The 21,728-nt window shown below is 43.5% G+C and overlaps 1 protein-coding gene across 1 annotated transcript in view; it reads right to left on the reverse strand.

The window, feature by feature from the left end:
• Positions 1-21,728, reverse strand: part of LAMB1 (laminin subunit beta 1) — a 78,102-nt gene that overhangs the window by 18,779 nt on the left and 37,595 nt on the right. Inside the window, exons 13-22 of the mRNA XM_030826767.1 lie at positions 21,021-21,179; positions 19,680-19,807; positions 18,840-18,963; positions 18,078-18,282; positions 17,325-17,468; positions 16,883-17,114; positions 13,295-13,458; positions 11,376-11,600; positions 9,827-10,041; positions 9,039-9,135 (exon numbers count right to left, since the gene is read on the reverse strand). Of these exons, the coding sequence (XP_030682627.1) occupies positions 9,039-9,135; positions 9,827-10,041; positions 11,376-11,600; positions 13,295-13,458; positions 16,883-17,114; positions 17,325-17,468; positions 18,078-18,282; positions 18,840-18,963; positions 19,680-19,807; positions 21,021-21,179 (1,693 nt within the window). The remainder of the gene's footprint in view (positions 1-9,038; positions 9,136-9,826; positions 10,042-11,375; positions 11,601-13,294; positions 13,459-16,882; positions 17,115-17,324; positions 17,469-18,077; positions 18,283-18,839; positions 18,964-19,679; positions 19,808-21,020; positions 21,180-21,728) is intronic.

Consider the following 21,728-nt stretch of genomic DNA (forward strand, 5'->3'; position numbering starts at 1 on the left):
GGATGGTCTCGATCTCTTGACCTTGTGATCCGCCCACCTTGGCCTCCCGAAGTGCTGGGATTACAGGCTTGAGCCACCGCGCCCAGCCTTCCTCTGAAAAACTTTCTAATGGAACATCTCCCAGAACCAGTTATACTGAGGGTCCTGAGATCTGCTATAACATCACCATCCTTTCAACCCAGAGATACGTGTTCGTGGCCCATTCATTTGGCCCTCACCACATCCTGCCTTGTATTGGTAGTTTATCTTTTTATTGTCTTTGTTCTCCCCCTACATTCCAAGCTCTTGAGTGGCAGGTTTGAGGAGTAAAGCATTGTGGTTAAGAGCATGAACTGCGGACTGAGGTTGTAAATCCTGCCTTCTCCACACCTGTTATGTGACCCTGGGTAATCAGGAAACTGAGTCACGTCTTCCACATCTGTAAGAAGAGGTAATGATTATAAATACAGGACTGCTTTCGAGATAAAATAATTACAAAGTGCTTAGAAGAGCATCTGGTCTATAGCAAGGATTCAATAAATAAATCGTTTTTATTATTGCTTTTCATGTCCCTACGAGTGTCTGGTAGTCTTCTACTAAGAGTGATGCTTGATCATATTTCCACTGGATAAAGGGGAAAAACATATGTTCTGGTTATATGTTTATTTGTATGTATTTGCCAGTAACATCATGATTATTCAAAAATTTGAAGTTTAGAATATTAATTCCTCAACCTTTAGGATTTTAAAACATGTAATTTCCTTAGTGCCTGGGGTTTTCAAAACCAAGACCTTAGGATTTCAAAAGTAAAACTTGGGTGTATGTTTTTCAAAAAACAGATCCTTTCCAGGCACTTAAGGTATGTTTCATTTTTCTTGTTTGGGGAATATTCTCATAATGAATCAGGAAGCTGCTTAGACAAACCGTGGATAACTTTAATGGTGATCCGTAGACCGTCAGTTCTATGATGTGTTCCTTGAAAAAACTATCCCATGATGAAAAATTCTGTATCCTTATCTTGAAGATTAAAAACAAGTGTCAGCATATTACAGACTAAGAAGAGTTCTGCAGGAAAAACTTGTTTTATATTGTTTTTATCCAGTTGTACGCCAAAGTCATTTGACCATGGGATCTTTTTTTAGTGGAAGTCAATGCCAGTGACACCCAAGAGAAATAATGAGAAAGGCTTGGGAAAACCACTACATTAATCGATTCTTCTGAGATTAGGAAGAACTTAGATAACTTACAAATAACTTAGTACCTTAAGAGTTTGTTGTTTAGATTTTAAGAATACATTTCCATTATCATTTGGTAAAATTTAGTCATCTTCCAGAAAGCTAAAAGTTACCCGAGTCACCTGGGTCCTCACTTCTCAAACTTGGGTAGGTATCAGAATCACCTGGAAGGTTCATAAAAAAAACAGATTGCTTCTGTACTCTTCTCCCATCCCCAGATTCGGATTCAGTAGGTCTGGGTGGGGCCCAGAATTATTTTTATTTCTAACGTTCCCAGGAGATACTGATGTTCAGAGTCATGAGACCCCATTTTGTGGAGCACTGACTGTTACTTTCCTAGCTGTTTCTGCCCACCTTCTGTATATTAGAGAAAAAAAGAGAGCACGTGCATGTGTGTGTATGTATGTGTGTTTGTCTGTGTGTGAGAGATGGAGAAAGAGATACCCTTCAAAAGGTGGAGCTGGAGCAGAATCACGACTTTGGAAGTTCACCAATGTAAGCTGATGCACAAATCTCAGGACTTGCGTAACAGAGGAAGAAGTGATGCCATTTGTAATAAAACTTCCCTTGTCTACCCCTGCCCTGCAGGGCCCAGCCAGTGGTCAGGGTGAGGCAGCCCTCTGGGGCCTACTCACCCGTCTCCCTTAGGCTTGACACAAATGAGGCAGAGTTGTATATGCTTGTAGTTTGCTTAGACAATTATTTCTTTGCCATAGATGATGTAAAAGGTACACCTTTGTTCAGTCCTAAACATTAGGTTTTTGCTGAATTCATGCTTGGGGCAAGGGATGCATGCATACATCGATTTATTTTTAATTTCTCTGATCATTTTTCATTTATTTCGTTGCAAAAGGCATGTCTTGCTCCTATTCTGTCATAGGCATCTTTAAGGGGAAAACAGCCCAACCCTGAAAGACTTAAAAGGCAGATAAGGCTTCCCTCTTTATCTGGCCGAAGGAAATTAGCCTGGGCAAGAGTTGCAATGAGCCAGCAGCGCTTCGGCTGTCTCCAGAAGTCAACAACCAGTTCAGCCAAACTGACCAACATTCCTTTCTCCCAGTGAAAAACCATCAAATCTCACAGATGACTGGATTGCAGTGTCATTGAAAAAGCTGGGCCTGACTCTCCAGGAGGGCACCAAATAACTAGTCTCAAATGCACCAGGTTTTGATTTCAAGCTGAAGTCCCTGGTCATGTGCTTCCTTCCCTGGCTATTGAATTTCCAGAATTGCTTCTGTTGGAGTCACCTAAGAGGCAGGCACCAGAAGGCCCACATTTTACAACCTTGTAAAAAGACCCCCTCCACTTCAAGAGTATTTTCAGTGAAACTCCCACACTCACGTGGCTGAAGCAGAAAGGTCAGTTCACACTTGACAAGTTAGTAAAACTTCATGGACACTAATGGATGGAGGAGATTCTCCCATCATCTCACACATCCACCAGGATCTGAAAAACTGAACTGACTATTCAGGCTGCAGCTGACGAGGTCCAGTGGGTTCCTTCTCTCTTAAGAGAAAGGAATCAGAATCCAAATGACCTGGATAAAGCAGTCTTACTTTAAGAAATGGGATTACTTGGCGGAGAATCAGAAACTTTCTCTTGGAAAGGAGAGCATATATAGCAAAAGCTGTTGCCTAATCTTTAAGATGAACAAATCATGAAGATGAAGAATAGTATTTTTTAAATAAGATAATCATTTTAACAAGCCATAATAATTTGATTTTCATCTATAAACACACTCTCTGTTCTGTGGCCAGTAGGCTTCCTCTATTTTTACTAAGTTTTCTTATCATTTCAATCATAATCGTTAAGAGGTAGGTAAATGAAAGCTATTGTACTGATTTTAAAGATACTAAGGTCCAGAGGAAAACACTAGCAAGTCAATGCCAGAATGGGAAATAGTCTATGTACCCATTTATCACATAGACCTAACTTGCCTGCTTCCTTTACATCCATCCCTCTCCTCCTCCAGACCTTCCTGTGCCCACTGAACAAAGTCTACCCCCAATGGCCTAGCACTGAAGGCTTCACACAGTCTGGTGAAACCAAATCTCTCCATGACTCTCCAGCTAAGACTGTTTCCCGAGGGCACCTCCCAGAGCCATGCTGCTTCATGTTGTCTGTATTGTCCTTTAGCTTGGATGATAATTTTCTCCCTAAATACCAGCTGTCAATGAGGAGCCCCCAGGCTTGTGGAAAGAGCTGGGACACGGGGCCACATAGGCCTGGCTTCAGATCCCAGTTCTTTCCTCACTCGAGATAAGCCTTTGGGCAAGTCCCTTAACCTCTCTGAGTCTGAGATTAGTCAACTGTGAAATGGTAGATGATACTTACCCCCATAGGTTCTTTGTTGCAAGGATAAAATTAAGAATACTTATATAATATGCCTAAAAGTGCTTGGCACTCAGCACATTCTCTGTAGATGGCCACTAGAGCTAATCTTTTCTGCAAACTCTTCCCTAATGACTCCAGTTCCTACTGATCTTGCCTTCTTCTGACAACTGAAAAGTTTGTGCCACTTATTTTCTGCTATCTTGTTACTTCATTTTATGTACCCCATGTCGTCAAATAGCCTGCAAGTGGCAGAACATTATCAGCTGTTCTGTGTCCACTCCCCACTTTACACCACTGGTCACTCATAATTGGGCTGATTATCCTCCTTTTTGTTGGAAACTTAAATTTGCCTTGGGACAGAGAAAGTGCTACACCCTAAGATTCAGGTAATGGGGTTCTCTTCTGCCGTGGACCTTGCCTCAAAGCAACATGGGACTCCAGGATCTGCTGCAATGCCAATAATTTTACTGATACGTAGGCCTTTCTGTTTACTAAAAGCAAGGGCAATTTAAATAATATTTATCTTTTACATGAGATTTTCTTTTTTCTGACATTCTCTTCTATCCTTTTCCCTTTTTGGCCTCAGTAATATAACTTCAATTTTGGAATGAAAGTTGGGGGATGAATATAATTTCGCCTGCAGAAATGAGCTGCCTGTCTAGCACAGGGGTCATCAAGTTTTAATGTAAAAGTTGAAATAGTAAATCCAGCTTTCAGGCCATTCTGTCTCTGTCATGATGACTTGACTCTGACATTGCTGCCTACAAGTAGCCAGGGAAAATACATAAACAAGTGGGTGTAAAACTTAATTAACTACTGTGGGCAGGGGGCTGGATTTGGCCTCTGCCTGTGGTCTGCCCAGCTCTGGTCTAGCCTACCTCTTCTGAGAACACATTCTGTAATTAGGATTACATAAGACAAGACTTCACTCTACTGACAACAGTATTTATAGTTCTCTAAAGAATCGAATGAAGTCTGATTTTCTGAGTCACAATGGAAATATTAAGGTGGGTGGTTGTGAAAGAAATCCCAACATTAGAAAATACAGGCATTCTAAAGATTAATGTCTGGGCGAAAGAACACACTGTGTTTTTCTACTAAAAAACACGAAATGAGAAACAAGCATGATGGGGAAGTGCCCACTACCCGGAGCCTCTTGCCTATGCCCCACATTTATGGTTTGCCTGGGTTTAGAGACACTGCCCTTTTCCAAGAGCCAGAGGCCCCAAGTGGAAACTTTACCCTTCCTTTTTGCTATCTATGAATCAACAGAAAGATTCCTCCTGTGACCCTTTGACTCCTGAGGAGGACAATGCAGCGCTCCAGGCTGTTTTCTCCAGCACGTTCATGGTGGGTGGATGAGATTCCCTCTCCATCCCAGCACAGTGGTGGGCTTGTTCAGGCTTGGCACCATCGACCAACAGCCCCAACCCGCCTGGACAATAGGAACATTCAACAGTCTGTAAGTTGGAGGCTCAACTCATTTGTCTTTTACATAACTACATTCTTTTTTTCCATAAGGAGAATACTTAGCTAGGACTTAAATCTTTCTATAAGCATATTGTTAGCTAGTTGGCACCAGAAAGTCTAAATTTATGCCCTCTAACAAACCAATTCAACTGAAAACCTATTTGTCAAGCAATTACATAACTAGAGAAAAGAGCTGAAGTTATTTTTGCATAGTTCCATCTAATTTTGAATGACACCTCTTCTTGCCCCTGCTGATCTCTGGGCCCATCCCTTCAGAAAGCCCCTGTCCTCCTGTTTCTATTCGTGAATGCATTCCAGCACAAACATAACCAAGAGCCTTGTCTGCCTCTGCATCTTGGCCCCCGCCTTCACAGGCCACACTGGTCCTACTCCTGTTGCCACCCTGACTGCACCAGGCCCCGTAGCTGACCATGAATCAATCCCCCATTGTCCACTCAAATCAATTCTCACTCTCTCTGGGTGCTTTGTAGGTTATGAGCTTTCTCCAAAGAGTGCTAAAAGCGTTGAGGATCCAACACATTCTCTGTTTGACAGACTGCCTTAAGCACTGAGGGACATTTTATTCTTGGCTCCTGCAAATCAAGTGCCTATAGCAATGACCCCATTATGGTGATGACCCAAAATACTCCCTTCCTCCCAAATTTCTAAATATCCCCACCCCAGCTCAGCCACTGTGGGCACAAAGGAGAGATAGTATCTACTTTAACACCCCAAAGAAAGATGCCCCAACATTTTATATCTTCTTTTTTTTTTTTTTGTTGGAGACAAAGTCTTGCTCTGTCGCCCAGGCTGGAGTGCAGCGGCGCGATCTCTGCTCACTGCAACCTCTGCCTCCTGGGTTCAAGCGATTCTCATGCCTCAGCCTCCCAAGTAGCTGGGATTATAGGTGTGCGCCACCTCACCTGATTAATTTTTGTATTTTTAGTAGAGATGGGGTTTCACCACGTTGATCAGGCTGGTGTCGAACTCCTGACCTCAAGTGATCTGCCCGCCTTGGCCTCCCAAAGTGTTGGGATTACAGGCGTGAGCCACCATGCCCGGCTAACATTTTATAACTTTGAATTGCCAAAGTTTGCAATGAGGTCAGCTGCCTTCACTCCAGATTTTAACACTTTGGGGAAAGGGGCTTTCTGGTCTTCCATGAAAAAAACAAAACTAAAGATAAGGTTGGAGAGATGACAATGTAGTGTGAAAACAAGGAGAAAATGGAACACCTAGATCTAGAACCTAGAAGTATCTCTTAGGGTATTTTCACTTGTGCTCACTTGGAGCTTCCAATACTTCCAGAGGGCTTGAAACCAACTTTTTCTTGCTGGTGTGAGCTGACTGGGTATCATTATTAGGGTCACGAATATGAATGATGTATACATATAAATGCAGAGAGGACTGGAAAGATTACTATCAAGCTGAGTAAAAAGAGGAGTATACTGGGTGAGGAGATGAGAAGGGACTTTGTTTTCTTCTAATACAGGAGTTCCAATTGCTTGAATTGAATGCAGGCAGCCTGGCTCCAGGACCTACACTCTTGGCTGTGGGATCTCTTCATCTGTCTGCATCCCTGTTGCCCTCGTGCCACCGGGACTGTCCAGCACAATGGGCAAACCATAAAGCCATGTGATCTTTGTAGTTCCTCCATTAACTAAATTTCTATGATTATCTTACAGAAAAAAAGGATATGCCAAAGGGAGGAGTAAAAAGGAACAGACATATCCAGTTTCAATACATTCTCCTTAAACAAACCAGGTTTCCTTGCAGAATACTTAGTTTCTGTTTTTTATTGCTTGTTTGTTTTTCCTGATGAAAAGTTTCTTACGTAATGAGCTGACCTTTCTTCTGGATTAAATGAACAAAGAAGGTGGCGAACAATGATGCCATGAATCTCACTCTTCGCAGAGTTTCTAAAACAGGATCTAACTTTTGACCCAAACAAGTTGACAAGGTTCCTGTAAGTCACAATTTCCCTGGCAGATTTAGAGGCGAAAGTTTAAAGAAAAGATAAAAGGGTAAGGATAAAGTTCTAAGGACCACATGAACAATTCTCTGATTGACTGACTCTGGGTAGCAGGCCTTTCCTGCTAACAAAGCTAAGATGGAGCCAAAGGTCAGAAAGCTTTGGCAGAGAAAGCTATTTTGCCAATGACACATGCTGACAGAATCAGGGTATAAGCAAGGATAGAGCCATTATCTGGAAAAAATCAAGCCTTGGGGCATTACAAGTTTGAGGAATTTAACAGAGTAGTGATTAGAGCCCTGGAAAAAACAGATTTTAAGCAGAGTTTTACTTTCAAGAGTCATCTTGGAGAAACTGGTCCACTAGATTTCAATACCTTCTAATGGAAGAGGGGATGTCAGATCTCATTAAGAACCAAATTTGGAGAATGATGAAAGAAAAGTACCTGTTTATTGACATAGCAAACATTATCCCCACTGTGAAACAAACCTTAATCTAAGAGGTCCATACAAACCCTTCTGGCTAAGCCTCAACTTAAAAAACAAATCATATCTAATTTGTTCTGGTCTTGCCCACTGACCTTTTTCTGCTGTTAAGGAACACATGGGTTTGCACCCTGAAGGAACACAGTTTCTAGGCTCCTGACCTTCTATAGGAGATATTGAATGAGTTGCCAACTTGAAGAGCTGTATTATTTCTTGCTGTAGTTGTGTCCAAAAAAAGAAAACAGTCATTTTAAAAATTTAAGAGTCCTGGCCAGGCACAGTGGCTCACACCTGTAATTCTAGAACTTTGGGAGGCCGAAGCGGGAGGATCATGAGGTCAGGAGTTTGAGACCAGCCTGACCAATGTGGTGAAACCCCATCTCTACTAAAAATACAAAAATTAGCCGGGGGTGGTGGCGCCTGCCTGTAACCCCAGTTATTTGGGAGGCTGAGGCAGGAGAATCGCTTGAACCCAGGAGGTGTAGGTTGCAGTGAGCCGAGATCATGCCACTGCACTCCAGCCTGGGTGACAGAGTGAGACTCCGTCTCAAAAAAAAAAAAAAAAAAAAAAAAAATTTAAGAGTCCAGCAAAGACCTATAATTTCAGATGTGCAACAAATATACCAAAGAGCACATAAGAAACTACAGAAAATATTTATCCATAATGATCAATTAAAAACAGAGAAGAAAATCAAGTAGGAAAGAAAGAATATAACAGAGTTGCAACAGCCCATTCAATCTTTTCCATATTTTGACTTTAGGATCTGAAAAATAATTTTCCAGGTCAAAAAAATTGCAATACCATAAAAATCAAGCAATCTTTATGATTCACATAATTTTAACAAGTTTTTGTTCCTAAGAAAATGTCGTTTCCATCTTTTTGTTGTTGTTGTTTAATCATAAGCTTAGGTGAAAATCTGGGCTTTATTCACATTAAACTGACTTGGAGCCCCTGACTTTGGAGCTCTTCGTTGTGCACGAAGTCTCCACGACATTGCCCTCCAGTTTTCACTGGTAGGGATGTTATCTTACACACATACGCCAAGAGCTTAAACTGTCAGCAGAGTCTAGTTGATCCACTGAATCCAGTGATCTTACTAGGATAACCACTTACCTCTTCTTGTGCCATCAAGGAGGTTGGCCACGAAATACTGTTCAGAGTAGATAAAAAGTCACTTTGCCAAACATGTGGTTCACATGGTCCCACTCTGGTTAAAAGTATTTTAAAAAGCAGCTCTGTGTGTATTTGTGGGGTGTGTGTGTGTGTGTGTGTGTGTGTGTGTGTGCGCGCGCGCGCTTACAGACACACAGAAACAAACTTTACCCCAGGGTGTGGGGCCGGGAGAGTATGCACATCCACTCTTGACTACCTATACTTATGGGCAGGGCTAGATTTGTTAGATTGTTTTTTAAACAATCAGTGTTAATTTCTTTGGCAATTAAATACAGGTTCTTATAGAAACGTTAATTTGTACTGTGTTTTATAATTTACAGAAGGCTCTTGTAGAACCCCTGTTCCCTCCACTCTCTGATCAAGTCAACGCGAGAACGCCCACACCTCACCTCGGCACTCCACGTCGGGGTCTCCCCAGAAGAGTTCCTGGCACTCGCTGCAGGTGCGGCCTCCAAACCCAGGCATGCACTGGCACTGCCCCGTGAACTGCAGCCAGAACACAGACCTTGGTCAAGCAGGCTTCAGGCCAGAAGCCAGTTGTCATCTTTTTTTTCTAGCTGCCAGTTAGAAGTGGGAATGAACTGTTTACCTGAGAACGTCTCCACTGACTAGGAAAAGGGACTCCCACTTCGATCGTAGGTGTCGAGAGCCCCATGCCAGCATCTAACTGCTCTTTTGCAACAGGGCTTGGAAAGGTCTGTGGCACGTTATTATTTATTTACGTATTTCCTCACTTTTATCCTCACAGATCAGCCACAATCCTGGGTCACCTTTGACTCGCCTGACTTAGGGAGTATGTCCTCCTTAGCATGTGTCAGGAAACAACAGCACTTTTTACAATGCTGGGTATGGCTAATTGGTTCCTTTCAAGTTGAGAAGCTAAGAAAAGAGTCTGCTTCAGCGGCCAGGTACTGAAGAGAAATAGCACACCCTTGTCTATTGTTATGTGAGTCTGCATCTGCAGCTGGGACCCTCTATTGAAATGCTACAGATGTGTCTGATGGGGACTCTGTGCACAGTTATGTAGACCCAGCCAAGGGGTACAAATGAGGGCTAAGATCCAGGCCATGCTGTGTTTCAAGCTGTGTGCCCTGGTGCCTTGCTCTAACTGGGGCAAAGTCACCATAGGCTGACACCTGAGCTCATAAAGGCATCATCCCCAGCAGCATCTCCTCACCTCATTGCAAGATGGCCCAAAGGAATGAGCAGCATTGCAGTTGCATGGGTCACAGCCAGTGCCACTGGCCAGCTGCCAGGTATTGGGTGCACAGCGGTCACAGTTCTGCCCAATCACATTAGGAAGACACAAGCACTGACCAGTGGCTTTGTCACACTGGCAGTCAGAGCCATTACAGTGCTCTTGCACGGTGCCCAGGTAATTACAGACACACTCTGAAAAAGAACATCACATTTACTTATGTCACACTCCCAAATACACAGGCATGCAGATGTTAGCCACATCTAAACGCTAAGATGTTCCCACTTCACATCTTGACCTTGAAATGCAAAGAAGGAAAGAAATTGCGGTGATACAAAAATAAAGCTAAAATTACCGTTTAGAAGTTCTCATGATGTCTTACACAGTTCTGACATTTCCCAGATACACACAATGACACATTTCACCTAAAAGTATGTTCAAAATACACAGATTTGACAAGATGCTGGTGAGTCATTTTAAAATTGAAGGCTTAACTGGAAATAATAAAAAAAAAATATGCCAGTGGGAATTGAGATATCTAATAATTTCAAACTCTTGGCAGAGAACAGCCATAATAAACGTGTCCGACATAGCAGGTAAAAGCCCTTTAAGCTACTTAGGCTTTTAAGGAATCCAGTCCTGCTGGTCCCTAGCATTCCACACGTTTGTATAAACAAAGCCAGGAGCCTGGGGGCTGTGCAGCTGCAGCAGGAGGAAATGCTAGTTGATCTCAGTAAGAGAGAAATAAAGAGGTCCAAAAGAGAGATGTTAGAGATGCTACTTCTTTCTCTTCCTTAAGCTGGAAGGCTCTATTCCATCAATGCCACTAGAAAAGGTGGGACCACAGTGGGTATTTAGGATTTCGAAGTCCATCCAACCAGCAAGTTCATGGGCAGAGCATACCGTCAATACCCTTTACTGGATGCCATTTATCATGGGGACAGCTACATGGTTTTTCTTTCCTGTTATCTCTCCCAGGCACTGAGTCACATCTTGAGACCTCACTCCTGCCAGAAAATGTGGATGTAAAGAAAAAAATAAAAATGACCGGGTGCAATAGCTCACGCTTGTAATCCCAACACTTTGGAAGGCCGAGGCGGGTGGATCACCTGAGGTCAGGAGTTCGAGACCAACCTGACCAACATGGTGAAACCCCGTCTCTATTAAAAATACAAAAATTACCTGGGTGTGGTGGGGCGTGCCTGTAATTCCACCTACTTGAGAGGCTGAGGCATGAGAATCAACTTGAACTCCGGAGGCGGAGGTTGTAGTGAGCCGAGATCATGCCACTGCACTCCAGCCTGGGTGATAGAGTGAGAGACTCTATCTCAAAAAAAAAAAAAAAAAAAAAAAAAAAAAAAAAAAAAAAAAAATTTGGTCTCATCCTTCTTTAGTTGAAAGTGAAATTTTACCTCTCTGAACAAATGCTTTCCCAAGTGAAATAAATACAGGAAGAATAAAATCTGCTGATAATGAAAAAAAGGTGGAAGTCATTCTAAGGAGCGGGCAGAATAAATGTGCATCTTACTTCGACAGTCCTGCCGGAGGGCATCACCATAGTATCCAAACCGGCAGAACTGACAGTGTTCCCCTTCCGTGTGGTACAGGCACTTGAGACACCTCCCAGTCTCCTTGTCACAGGCTTCTGGGTCTGTCGTGTCAATGTTGTTGTGACATTGGCAAGGCTGACACGACCCCCCAACTTCTGATGGATTGCCAAAGTATCCTGAGGCACAGTCGTCACATCTGGAACCTGTCACCCAATAAAACCAAGCACAAGATGTTTAGCTTACTGACTGAAAGCTCACCAGTGCACCAACACTCATGCCTAGAGAGAGCTGATCATGGCGGTGCTTCATCTTCGCTGCGCTATTTACAGAGCCCAGGGTGATCGCATCTGAAGGGGAAAGAATAGGCTTTGAGTTGTGAGAGGAAGGCAATATTACTTTCAGTGGCAAAAACCATAGTAACTTTTGCACCAATCTAATATTTTGTAGTCTCTAACAGTGCTGCAGCTGCCTCAGAGGCCACAGCGGGTATGGACAGTTGGGTCCTAGCACATGAGACTTTAGCTTCTGAGCACATGGGGCCGGAGCAGGTTGGGAGCAAACTAACAATGTAAAATGTAGCTTCATGTAAAAATCCTAATCCAAAGATTACATTTTTTTAAGACATGGGGCCTTGCTTTATCACCCAGGTTGGAATGCAGTGACATGATAATAGCTCACTGCAGCCTTGAATTCCTGGGCTCAAGGAATTCTCCCGCCTCAGCTTTCCCAGCAGCTGGAACTACAGGTTTGCGGCACTACACCTGACTAATTTTGTAAATTTTTTTTTTTTTTGGAGAGATGGTGTCTCACAATCTTGCCCACGCTGGTCTCTAACTCCTGGGCTCAAGCAATCCTCCTGCCTCAGCCTCCCAAAGTGCTGGAACTACAGGCATGAGCCACCACACCTGGCCTAATTCAAGAATTACAGAAAGTGGGCTGGGCGCGGTGGCTCACGCCTGTAATCCCAGCACTTTGGGAGGCCAAGGCGGGCAGGTCATGAGGTCAGGAGATCGAGACCACCCTGGCTAACACGGTGAAACCCCGTCTCTACCAAAAATACGAAAACAAAATTAGCCGGGCGTGGTGGCGGGTGCCTGTAGCCCCAGCTACTCGGGAGGCTGAGGCTGGAGAATGGCATGAACCCGGGAGGCGGAGTGTGCAGTGAGCCGAGATTGTGCCACTGCACTCCAGCCTGGGCGACAGAGTGAGACCCCGTCTCAAAAACAAAACAAAACAAAGAATTACACAAACTGAAAAGTTACCACTCCTCTGTGAGGAGCAACCTGAAAAATGGCATCTTTAATGATGACCAATTTCCCTAAGAAATTCTGAAATTATATGCAAAAAAATATTTACCGAGTTATGTATAAGCATAATTAGTATTTGTAATAGTGGCTTCAAGGATGAAATAAGAGGGAGTTTTTTACAACCCAGCTAGATTAATTGAATCTTGACAGATAATGTGAGTATCATAACAGTGAGGAATATATTCAGCCATCTTGTGATTCCCTGGATGATATTCTTTTCTTCTGACTACTATTTGGTAACCTCACAGCTTTGAGATACTTTTGCTAGGAGTTGGATAAAGAAAGGCAGGAGTAAAATTTAAGTTAATCTTTCTAATGTTTAATAACAGAAAAGTGTTCCACAGGGTTTCTAGATTTCCACGAGCTTACTTTCCTACTTTGTTATAACATTCTTATCAGAGACTCAATATGAACGCACTCTACCCCATGTGCCAAATAGGAAAAGAGCATCTTTTCTAACTTTAATTTTTAATTAAAAATTATAAAAGTAGACTTAATTGGTTCACTTTGCATCTTTTTTTCTCATTAACAATGAAGTCATAAAGACATCTTTTCCTCCCTCTTTGCCTCCCAGTCTGCACACGACTTACCAATGTATCCAGGATCACAAACACAGGCAAGCTGTAAAGTAACAGGATCTTGGTAGCAGCTCCTGGCAAACTGGCGTCCACTGTCAGGACCATCTGGGCAAGGGCAAGGGCGGCAGTGATCTCCTGACCCAATGATGGGGTCGCCATAGTAACCAGCCAAACACCTGCATCAGTCACAGAAGAGAACAGGCCATGACCCCACAGTTCTAAGAAACCTGTTCCAAGAAGTCTTGAAAACTGTTCTGTTTGGGCACACTCTTCTCCACCCCTCATGTTTTCTTTGAGACACAGTCTTGCTCTGTCACCCAGGCTGGAGCGCAGTGGCACTATCTCAGCTCAATGTAACCTCTGTTTTTCGGGTTCAAGTGATTCTCCTGCCTCAGCCTCCCAAGTAGCTGGGACTACAGGCACACACCACCACACCTGGCTGTTTTTTTTTGTTTTTTTGAGATGGAGTCTCACTCTGTTGCCCAGGCTGGAGTGCAGTGGCACGATCTCAGCACACTGCAACCTCCACCTCCCGGTTCAAATGATTCTCCTGCCTCAGCCTCCCGAGTAGCTGGGATTATAGGCATGCGCCACCACACCCGGCTAATTTTTGTATTTTTAGTAGAGACGGGGTTTCACCATGTTAGCCAGGCTGGTCTTGAACTGCTGATCTCAGGTGATCCACCTGCCTCAGCCTCCCAAAGTGCTGGGATTACAGGTGTGAGCCACCACGCCCAGCCTAATTTTTATATTTTTAGTAGAGATGGGGTTTCACCATGTTGGTCAAGCTGGTCTCAAACTCCTGACCTCAGGTGATCTGCCCACCTCTCTATGTTTTCATGTGGAAGATTTACTATGGGAACAGTGGCTCTCAAACTTTAGCTTCAATCAGAATCACCTGAAACAGATGACTGGGCTCCTCCCACTGAGTTTCTGATTCAGTAGGTCCCCGGTAATACTGATGCTGCTGATCTAGGGATCCTACTTGCAGGACCACTACGTTCGAGTGACACCCATGGCCTCATCTGGCCCCTCACTCACTGCTCCCCAGAGGAAGAGCGACCTCTCCCCATGTGCACTTGAGTGTTCTATCAGCTGCCTGCCTGTGCTGACCATTCAGTTCTGCTCCCTCCTTGTATTACGGAGTCTGTCCTCCTAGGGGTGGCTTATACCTGTCAGCCTCTGCCTATGCCTGGGAGGGGTGATGTGTTGGCAAGCCCACGGTGGCCACAGGTCTAAAGCCATGTCCTACAACCGAGCGTTTCCCAGTACTGGAGCTGAGAGGGTGAGAGGGGTGCTCTCCAGCTGTGTAGCCCCTGTGTTTGTCTCTCAGGTGGTTCCAAACTCAGGCAGGGATGGGGCATGTTACTTATTAATTCCCACATCCAACACATCAATTCCACTCTTTAAAGATAACAAATACATGGAGGTCAAAGGATTCTCAAAGTTTACACAACTAGTTAATGAGCCAGAATTTGAACTCGGTGTCCTTTTAGCAATACATTCTTTTACTATGTTAGCCTGCTTGTCAAGATGAATGGTAATTAGGTTACTTTTTATTTCCTGCAACGTAGCATCTTGAAGGAACTCTGGAGACAATCTAATCCAACCTAGTTATTCTACTTATGAAAAGCTGGATATTCTGGCCAGGTGCGGTGGCTCACCCCTGTAATCCCAGTATTTTGGGAGGCTGAGGCAGGTGGATCACCTGAGGTTGGGAGTTCGACACCAGCCTGGCCAACATGGTGGAACCCCATCTCTCTTAAAAATACAAAAAATTAGCCAGGCATGATGGCATGTGCCTGTAATCCCAGCTACTCGGGAGGCTGAGGCAGGAAAATCGCTTGAACCAGGAGTCGGAGGTTGCAGCGAGCCGAGATTGCACCACTGTACTCCAGCCTGGGCAACAAGAGCGAAATTCCATCTCAAAAAAATTTTTTAAAAGCCGGATATCCTAACTCACCCAAGGTTAGAAAGCAAGTTAGAAGCAGAATTGGGCCAGGAACTGAAGTCCAAGGATTTCCAATTCAATTTGTTTCTCAAGTCTTTTGGAGGCAATCCAAATACATCATGATAGAAATTGAGTGTTCATTTCTTGCCTCCCCTTGGGGACGATCTAAGTGTAGAGTTTCTCTATAAATTCACAGGATTGAAACTCTGGTTATCTTGGAATGAGAAAAAAGAATGATAGAAACTGGCTCAAATTAGATAGAATTCCAGATACTTAAAATCAAGTGTTTGCCACCCAAATCTAGAGTTAAAAATCTTCCTTCTCCCACACCCTTTCTCATTCTCAAAACCCTTTACAAATAAAATTCAAAGCTGGTCACAGATATCAGCTACGCCATTCTGACACGATGTTCCTTCAAATGCATTCCACAGTGTGAATGCTGATTCTGAATCAGCACTGTGGCAGCCCCTTTTGCTGTTTACCTCTGTTTCCCCTCCTCTCTCTGCTCCCTGTTAATCTTTTTCTCATGTCTTTCTCTCGTATTCTCCACCTCTTTTTGAAAAAACAATAATGGAAAACAGGAGAGAAAAGAAAAAGATGACCCCAATATATTAACTTCCTCCTTTCACTGTTGTATAACTGTGTCCTTGCTATCTTTTTACAGCACAATTTTAAGTTGGAAGTGATAATTTTTATTCAAGGGGTAGTCCGTGGGGCCTCCAAATTCTTGAATACCGTTCTAGCATTGAGCCAAGAGCCACGTGTTTGCCTCCATGAACATCTTCATGCCAAAAGTTAATCACATACTCAGTTTTTCACTAACAATTTCTCTTTCATCTGATGAGTAACTTCACCACTGACTGAAGCACTTGCTGCAATGTTTCACAAGTGACTTTTAAAAACAAATATCTTCTATAGGGCGAATGGATGTTGGAAGAGAGAAAAATTATCACAGTGAAAAGGTGGAGACTATTACCCCCAAAAAGCCAGTTCTAACAGTACTGTCTGCATTTCTTAATTAGTAACGAACAGTGTAAATCAGCAGGTAATTTTTTCATATGGACTATTTTTTATCTATTGAGCTATCCTATTAATGTTAGGGAGGTACATTCTCTCTCCTATTCTTACTCTATATCTAGCACATCCATAATGATTATTCAACTGACATTTGCTAACTGGAGAACAGATCTACTTAGGCATGTTTTATAGAGTCTCCTGGAAACTGCAGTTGCATAAAATGTTCTGAAAAACAAAGCTATTTAAAATGACTAATCCCATTTGGATTAGTTTCTCCTTTCGCCTAAATTAGGCAGGAGCATTTCACAACTCTTATCCTCGGCCAGAATCTGCTGAGACAGACAGAATTTCTATACAGCCCTATGGTAAGCTCTAGGGTGACTCTCCAAGAAGACGGATTCATGTCAGTTTTGTTCTCTGCGGTATCTCCAGCACCAGAACGGTGGCTGGCACATAGAGGATGGAAACTCATTATGTACTGGATAAACAAACAAGATCCTAGAAAATAATGAGGTGGTTAGAAATGAATGAGTGAGCTGAAGCCTGGTGGAGATGAATTCTGTGGTTGGTCTAAGATGCTGTCTGCTCAGCCAGAGATCATTGCATTCTCCTTACTTTCAGCATCTGCATACCTTTCACAGTTATGACCCATGGTGTAGTCCTGGCAGTTCAAGCACTCCCCCGTCACTGGGTCGCAGTCATCGGCGTGGCCATTGCACTGGCAGGGCTGGCAACTTGGAAAGCCCCAGTGCCCAGGTAAGCACCGATCACACTGCCGAGCATACACTCCCTGGAAACAGTGGCACTGGCCAGTGACGGGATTGCAGAAGGCATTGACAGATCCTTGCAGATGGCACTCACAAGCTAAAGAAACAGGCAAACAAGGAACTGCCTTGAGAAACTCATTCAATGGAAACATGCCCCTTTTATAAGCACCCTGTCCCCAATTCAGATTGCTCATGGGTTGGTGTGATCAACTTCAGGAGGGAAGCATCAGCTCTGCAGCGATGGAACCCTGCCACGATGGCTGAGTTAATCTGAATGAATGCATAACAATGCTTTTGAGGAACCTACGTTTGCATCCACTGGGGCCAAAGCCAAAAGTTCCAGGTGCACATCTGTTGCAGGTTCTTCCAATCACGTTGGGCCGGCACTGGCACTGGCCTCCGTTGGGATCACACACGGAACTTAACGAACCCTGAGGGTCACATTCACAAGCTGCGGGTAAAGAGAGGTCAGAACCCATGACACGGAGCAGCACATCATCTGGCTCTCCCTGATCCTTTCTCCTTTACTACTTTGGATTATTCAGAGTTCTGGTTTAAAACAGTATCATCCCTATGATGAGCAGAAGGGAAGAAAGGGGAGGCAGAGTTGGCAGATCAAAGCAGTTTTTCTAGGCAGGAGGTCATTAACGTTTTCTCCCCTTGCCTTCAAAGCTCAAATATCACAGAATGTTAGGCCAAAGCCCAGTGACCTTCAGAGGATGGTCTGACCTTTCAAAGAGAAAAACATACATTTCAGGTATCTGATGCTTCTCTGATTCCATTCCCCACTCCCTACCCTGCTTACGGAAATGCTTTATCCTCATGGACTTTTCCCCTGGTCACCTGTTATTTGCATATTTCTTGAATATCAATTCCATCTTCAGTGGTGCTCTATCACTGAAATATTACTTAAAAAGATAAAGACAAACTGTAACTGAGACACTATTTCCCTTGTGCTGCCTAACACAGGGCTAGGGGGTGGGCACTCCACTGCACTTTGTGTGCCAGATATACTCAGAGCCAGAAACAGCAGCTGCTGAAGCTGCCAAGCAATACCTACCCAGGCCTGTCTGGTGTAACAGGGCAGAAATGCTAAAGATGATGTTTCTGCAAACATCTGTCATCGGCGTTTTCACAACGCTTCTGCTGTTCTCTAGACATCGGTATCTCTGAAAGGTTTCCCAGGCACTGTTGGTGACCACCCCATCTCCTGAACCTCCCACGGTGAAGATGTCCAGTGATTTACAGTATGGCATGAGAACAAGCTGCGAAGAAATGAGAACGGCTAAACATCCTTACAGTGGTGCCCCATGGCATGGGTTTAAGCAAGCAAACGTGTAAAAAACCCAAATGCTTCTTTGACCCTCGAAAAGAAATCACTAGACTCATTAAATAAAGTATAAACCTCCCTATTCCTAAATACTCTTGGCAGGAAATTTTAGATGTATTTTACAAGGCTTGATAGCTTTTGAAATGCTATTTATTTTTATTTTAAAGATGGGGTCTTGCTTTGTTGCCCAGGCTGGTCTTGAACTCCTGGCCTCAAATGATCCTCCTGCCTCAGCATCCCAAAGTGTTGGGATTACAGGTGTGAGTCACTACGCCCAGTGAAATGCTATTTTTTTAAAAGACATTTTATATTTTTTAGAAGGAATAAATCCTTTCCACGGAGTGGAGTATAAGCAAAGCAACCTTGGAGGCAAGAAAGAATGATTCTGCTTACACTGGCCTCAGCATTACCCCTCAACAAAACACCCTGGGAGCAGCCGGGCACTTTCCGCCCAGGCTTTCCTGCATATGCCAGAAGCGATCTCGCACTTACAGAATCGATCAGCGTATAGGGGCTCTCCACGTCGCTATCAGAGGAGGTGTACTGAGGCAGCTCCAACCTCACCGTGTAGTTTGTTCCCTTCTCAAAGCACACTGGCCGAGGAAGGACGACATATCTGCCCCCAAACAAAAAAGACAACAATGAAAGTCAACCTTCATGCATCCAAAAAATAAAAATTAAAAACAAAGCTCTGCATTGATAATTCCAAAGGAAAAAAGTCAGCAGTCAATGTCTGGCTCTGAAATGGTGACTTGAAAACTCACAAAATTTTAGAAAAATACCAATATGCACACGTATGTTTATTGCGGCACTATTCACAATAGCAAAGACTCGGAACCAACCCAAATGTCCAACAACGATAGACTGGATTAAGAAAATGTGGCACATATACACCATGGAATACTATGCAGCCATAAAAAATGATGAGTTCATGTCCTTTGTAGGGACATGGATGAAACTGGAAATCATCATTCTCAGTAAACTATCACAAGGACAAAAACCCAAACACTGCATGTTCTCACTCATAGGTGGGAATTGAACAATGAGAACTCTTGGACACAGGAAGGGGAACATCACACTCCGGGGACTGTTGTGGGGTGGGGGGAGGGGAGAGGGACAGCATTAGGAGATATACCTAATGGTAAATGACAAGTTAATGGGTGCAGCAAAACAACATGGCACATGGATACATATGTAACAAACCTGCACATTGTGCACATGTACCCTAAAACCTAAAGTATAATAATAAAAAATAAATAAATAAAATAAAAAAATAAAAATACTAATTTGCATATGAAGTCCGTTGAGCTGCCAAACCACTGTCACACTGACCTTGAGCCTGGTGATAATGACACCACCTGGTTGTCATCATCGGGGATGGTATTACCACATCGGCTGCTGGTTGGAATCCTTCCAGGTCGCTGCACTGTGATGACAGCTTTTTCCCAGTGGTCGGGTAGCTAGAATAAGAAACAAACAATGAAAAGATATTTAGCCCACCACTGCCTGTTTATAAAAAGACCTCTCTGAATCAATCAATTGCCAAGTTGAAATGGAAACCAAACAGTTGCTTTTCACTCTCCTCTTTACTATTACCTCTGCTACTCCCCTGGTTCCAGCCCAAATCCCTTCTACCCTGGATGCTGAAACACCTCTCAGCTGTTCTCTGCCTCTTCCCAATGTCCCTTTCAGTCCACTTTAAAGTGGCTCAGATAATGACAATCCCCTGCTTGAAATGCTTCAGTAGCTTCCTGTGAATATTATAGTCCAAATTCCTTTACTAATCCTAGTATTTTTGCCAACAGCATCTCCAACCGTATCTCTCATCAAGCTATGTGGAATGATTCTCAATAAAAACAAAACTGTCTCTTCTCTCTTCTGCTCACACTACTTCTTACTTTTGTGCCAACTTTCCACAATTCCATTCACATTTTAAGGCCTAGCTCTGATTCTCTAGGAAAACGTTTTGGTAACCCTGGCTCGGGCTGGCTGGTGCATGCCCATCTTCTAGGATCATGCATCTCTCTGGTGTTGCACCGTCACCTTCAGCCTTTCATTACAGCTTGGGGCTTGAGTCTGTCACTGCACAGCCAGGTGGTGAAGGAAGGAAAGGATCTCATACATCCTCATCACCACCTCAGTCCTCAGCAATGCTGAGTGCCTCACAAGAGATCACTACGTTTGAGAAACTGAATTCAAGAAAATGGTACATTTTGGCTGGGTGTAGTGGCTCACGCCTGTAATCCTAGCACTTTGGAAGGCTGAGGCGGGCATATCACCTGAGGTCAGGAGTTCAAGATCAGCCTGGTCAACATGGCGAAACCCCGTCTCTATTAAAAATACAAAAATTCGCTGGGCATGGTGGCGCATGCCTGTAATCTCAGCTATTCAGGAGGCTGAGGCAGGAGAATTGCTTGAACCCAGGAGGTGGAGATTGCAGTGAGCCAAGACTGCACCACTGCACTCCAGCCTCAGCAACAGAGCGAGACTCAAAAAAAGAAAGAAAATGGTACATTTATTTTAACTTCCATGGAGGAGGTGAGACTATCGGAATCTGATCGGTTCCAATGCAACCTCCATATTTCATAACTATATATAATACCCATTAGAAGTACTATTTTTCTACTGATTCTCCCCTCCCTCCTCCACCAGTCCACTGAGTGGTTTCTTTACCTGTGGCTCGTAGCGAATTAGGATGTCATACTCCATGGAATATGGTATGTTGTCAATGAAAAACTCCAAATAAGCCCCTTCAGGCACTCGGACGAAGCCAGCTCCAGTCCAGGAGGGAATCCGGTCCTGGATATATTGCCGCTCCACTATGCTAACCCCCTGAGGACATGGCGAACAATGGTTATTCTTTATTTGAAATGGAATTCAATAACTTTCAATAGTCAAAGTAATCGGAAGTCACCCAAAAATTCAAAAAGGGTTGCTACCTTATGTCTATTTTTTATAGTCAAATCTCCCCTAATAGATTGTAAAAAGTTTTTGATATCCAAACAGGAAACAGGTTTCTTTTTAGTTTTGTGGTTGGAGTAGTCTTGGGACACTGGATATGGCACTCAAAGGCTTGGGATATACCTTATTTGATACGACCAGGAGAGTAAGCATAAAGGAAAAAAGAGAACATCCCACGTGCCGTTATAAGCAAGTCTAGGAATCATAAGGTGCTTCCCAGATTCTCCACAAGGTGAGTCCAATATCTAGTGGATTTCTGTCTCTCATACTGGCATTAGTTTTAGGCTCCATTTTCAAGTGAAGAAACTTGATATAATGAATGTTCACAACTGATGAGTTAATTCTGATTAATTGTTTACAGGGTTATTTTTTAATACCTGTGGTTGGTTATATCCAAAAATGGCTGCGATGAACTCTTTC

The sequence above is a fragment of the Nomascus leucogenys genome, chromosome 13 (assembly GCF_006542625.1).
Source record: "Nomascus leucogenys isolate Asia chromosome 13, Asia_NLE_v1, whole genome shotgun sequence".
NCBI lineage: Eukaryota > Metazoa > Chordata > Mammalia > Primates > Hylobatidae > Nomascus > Nomascus leucogenys.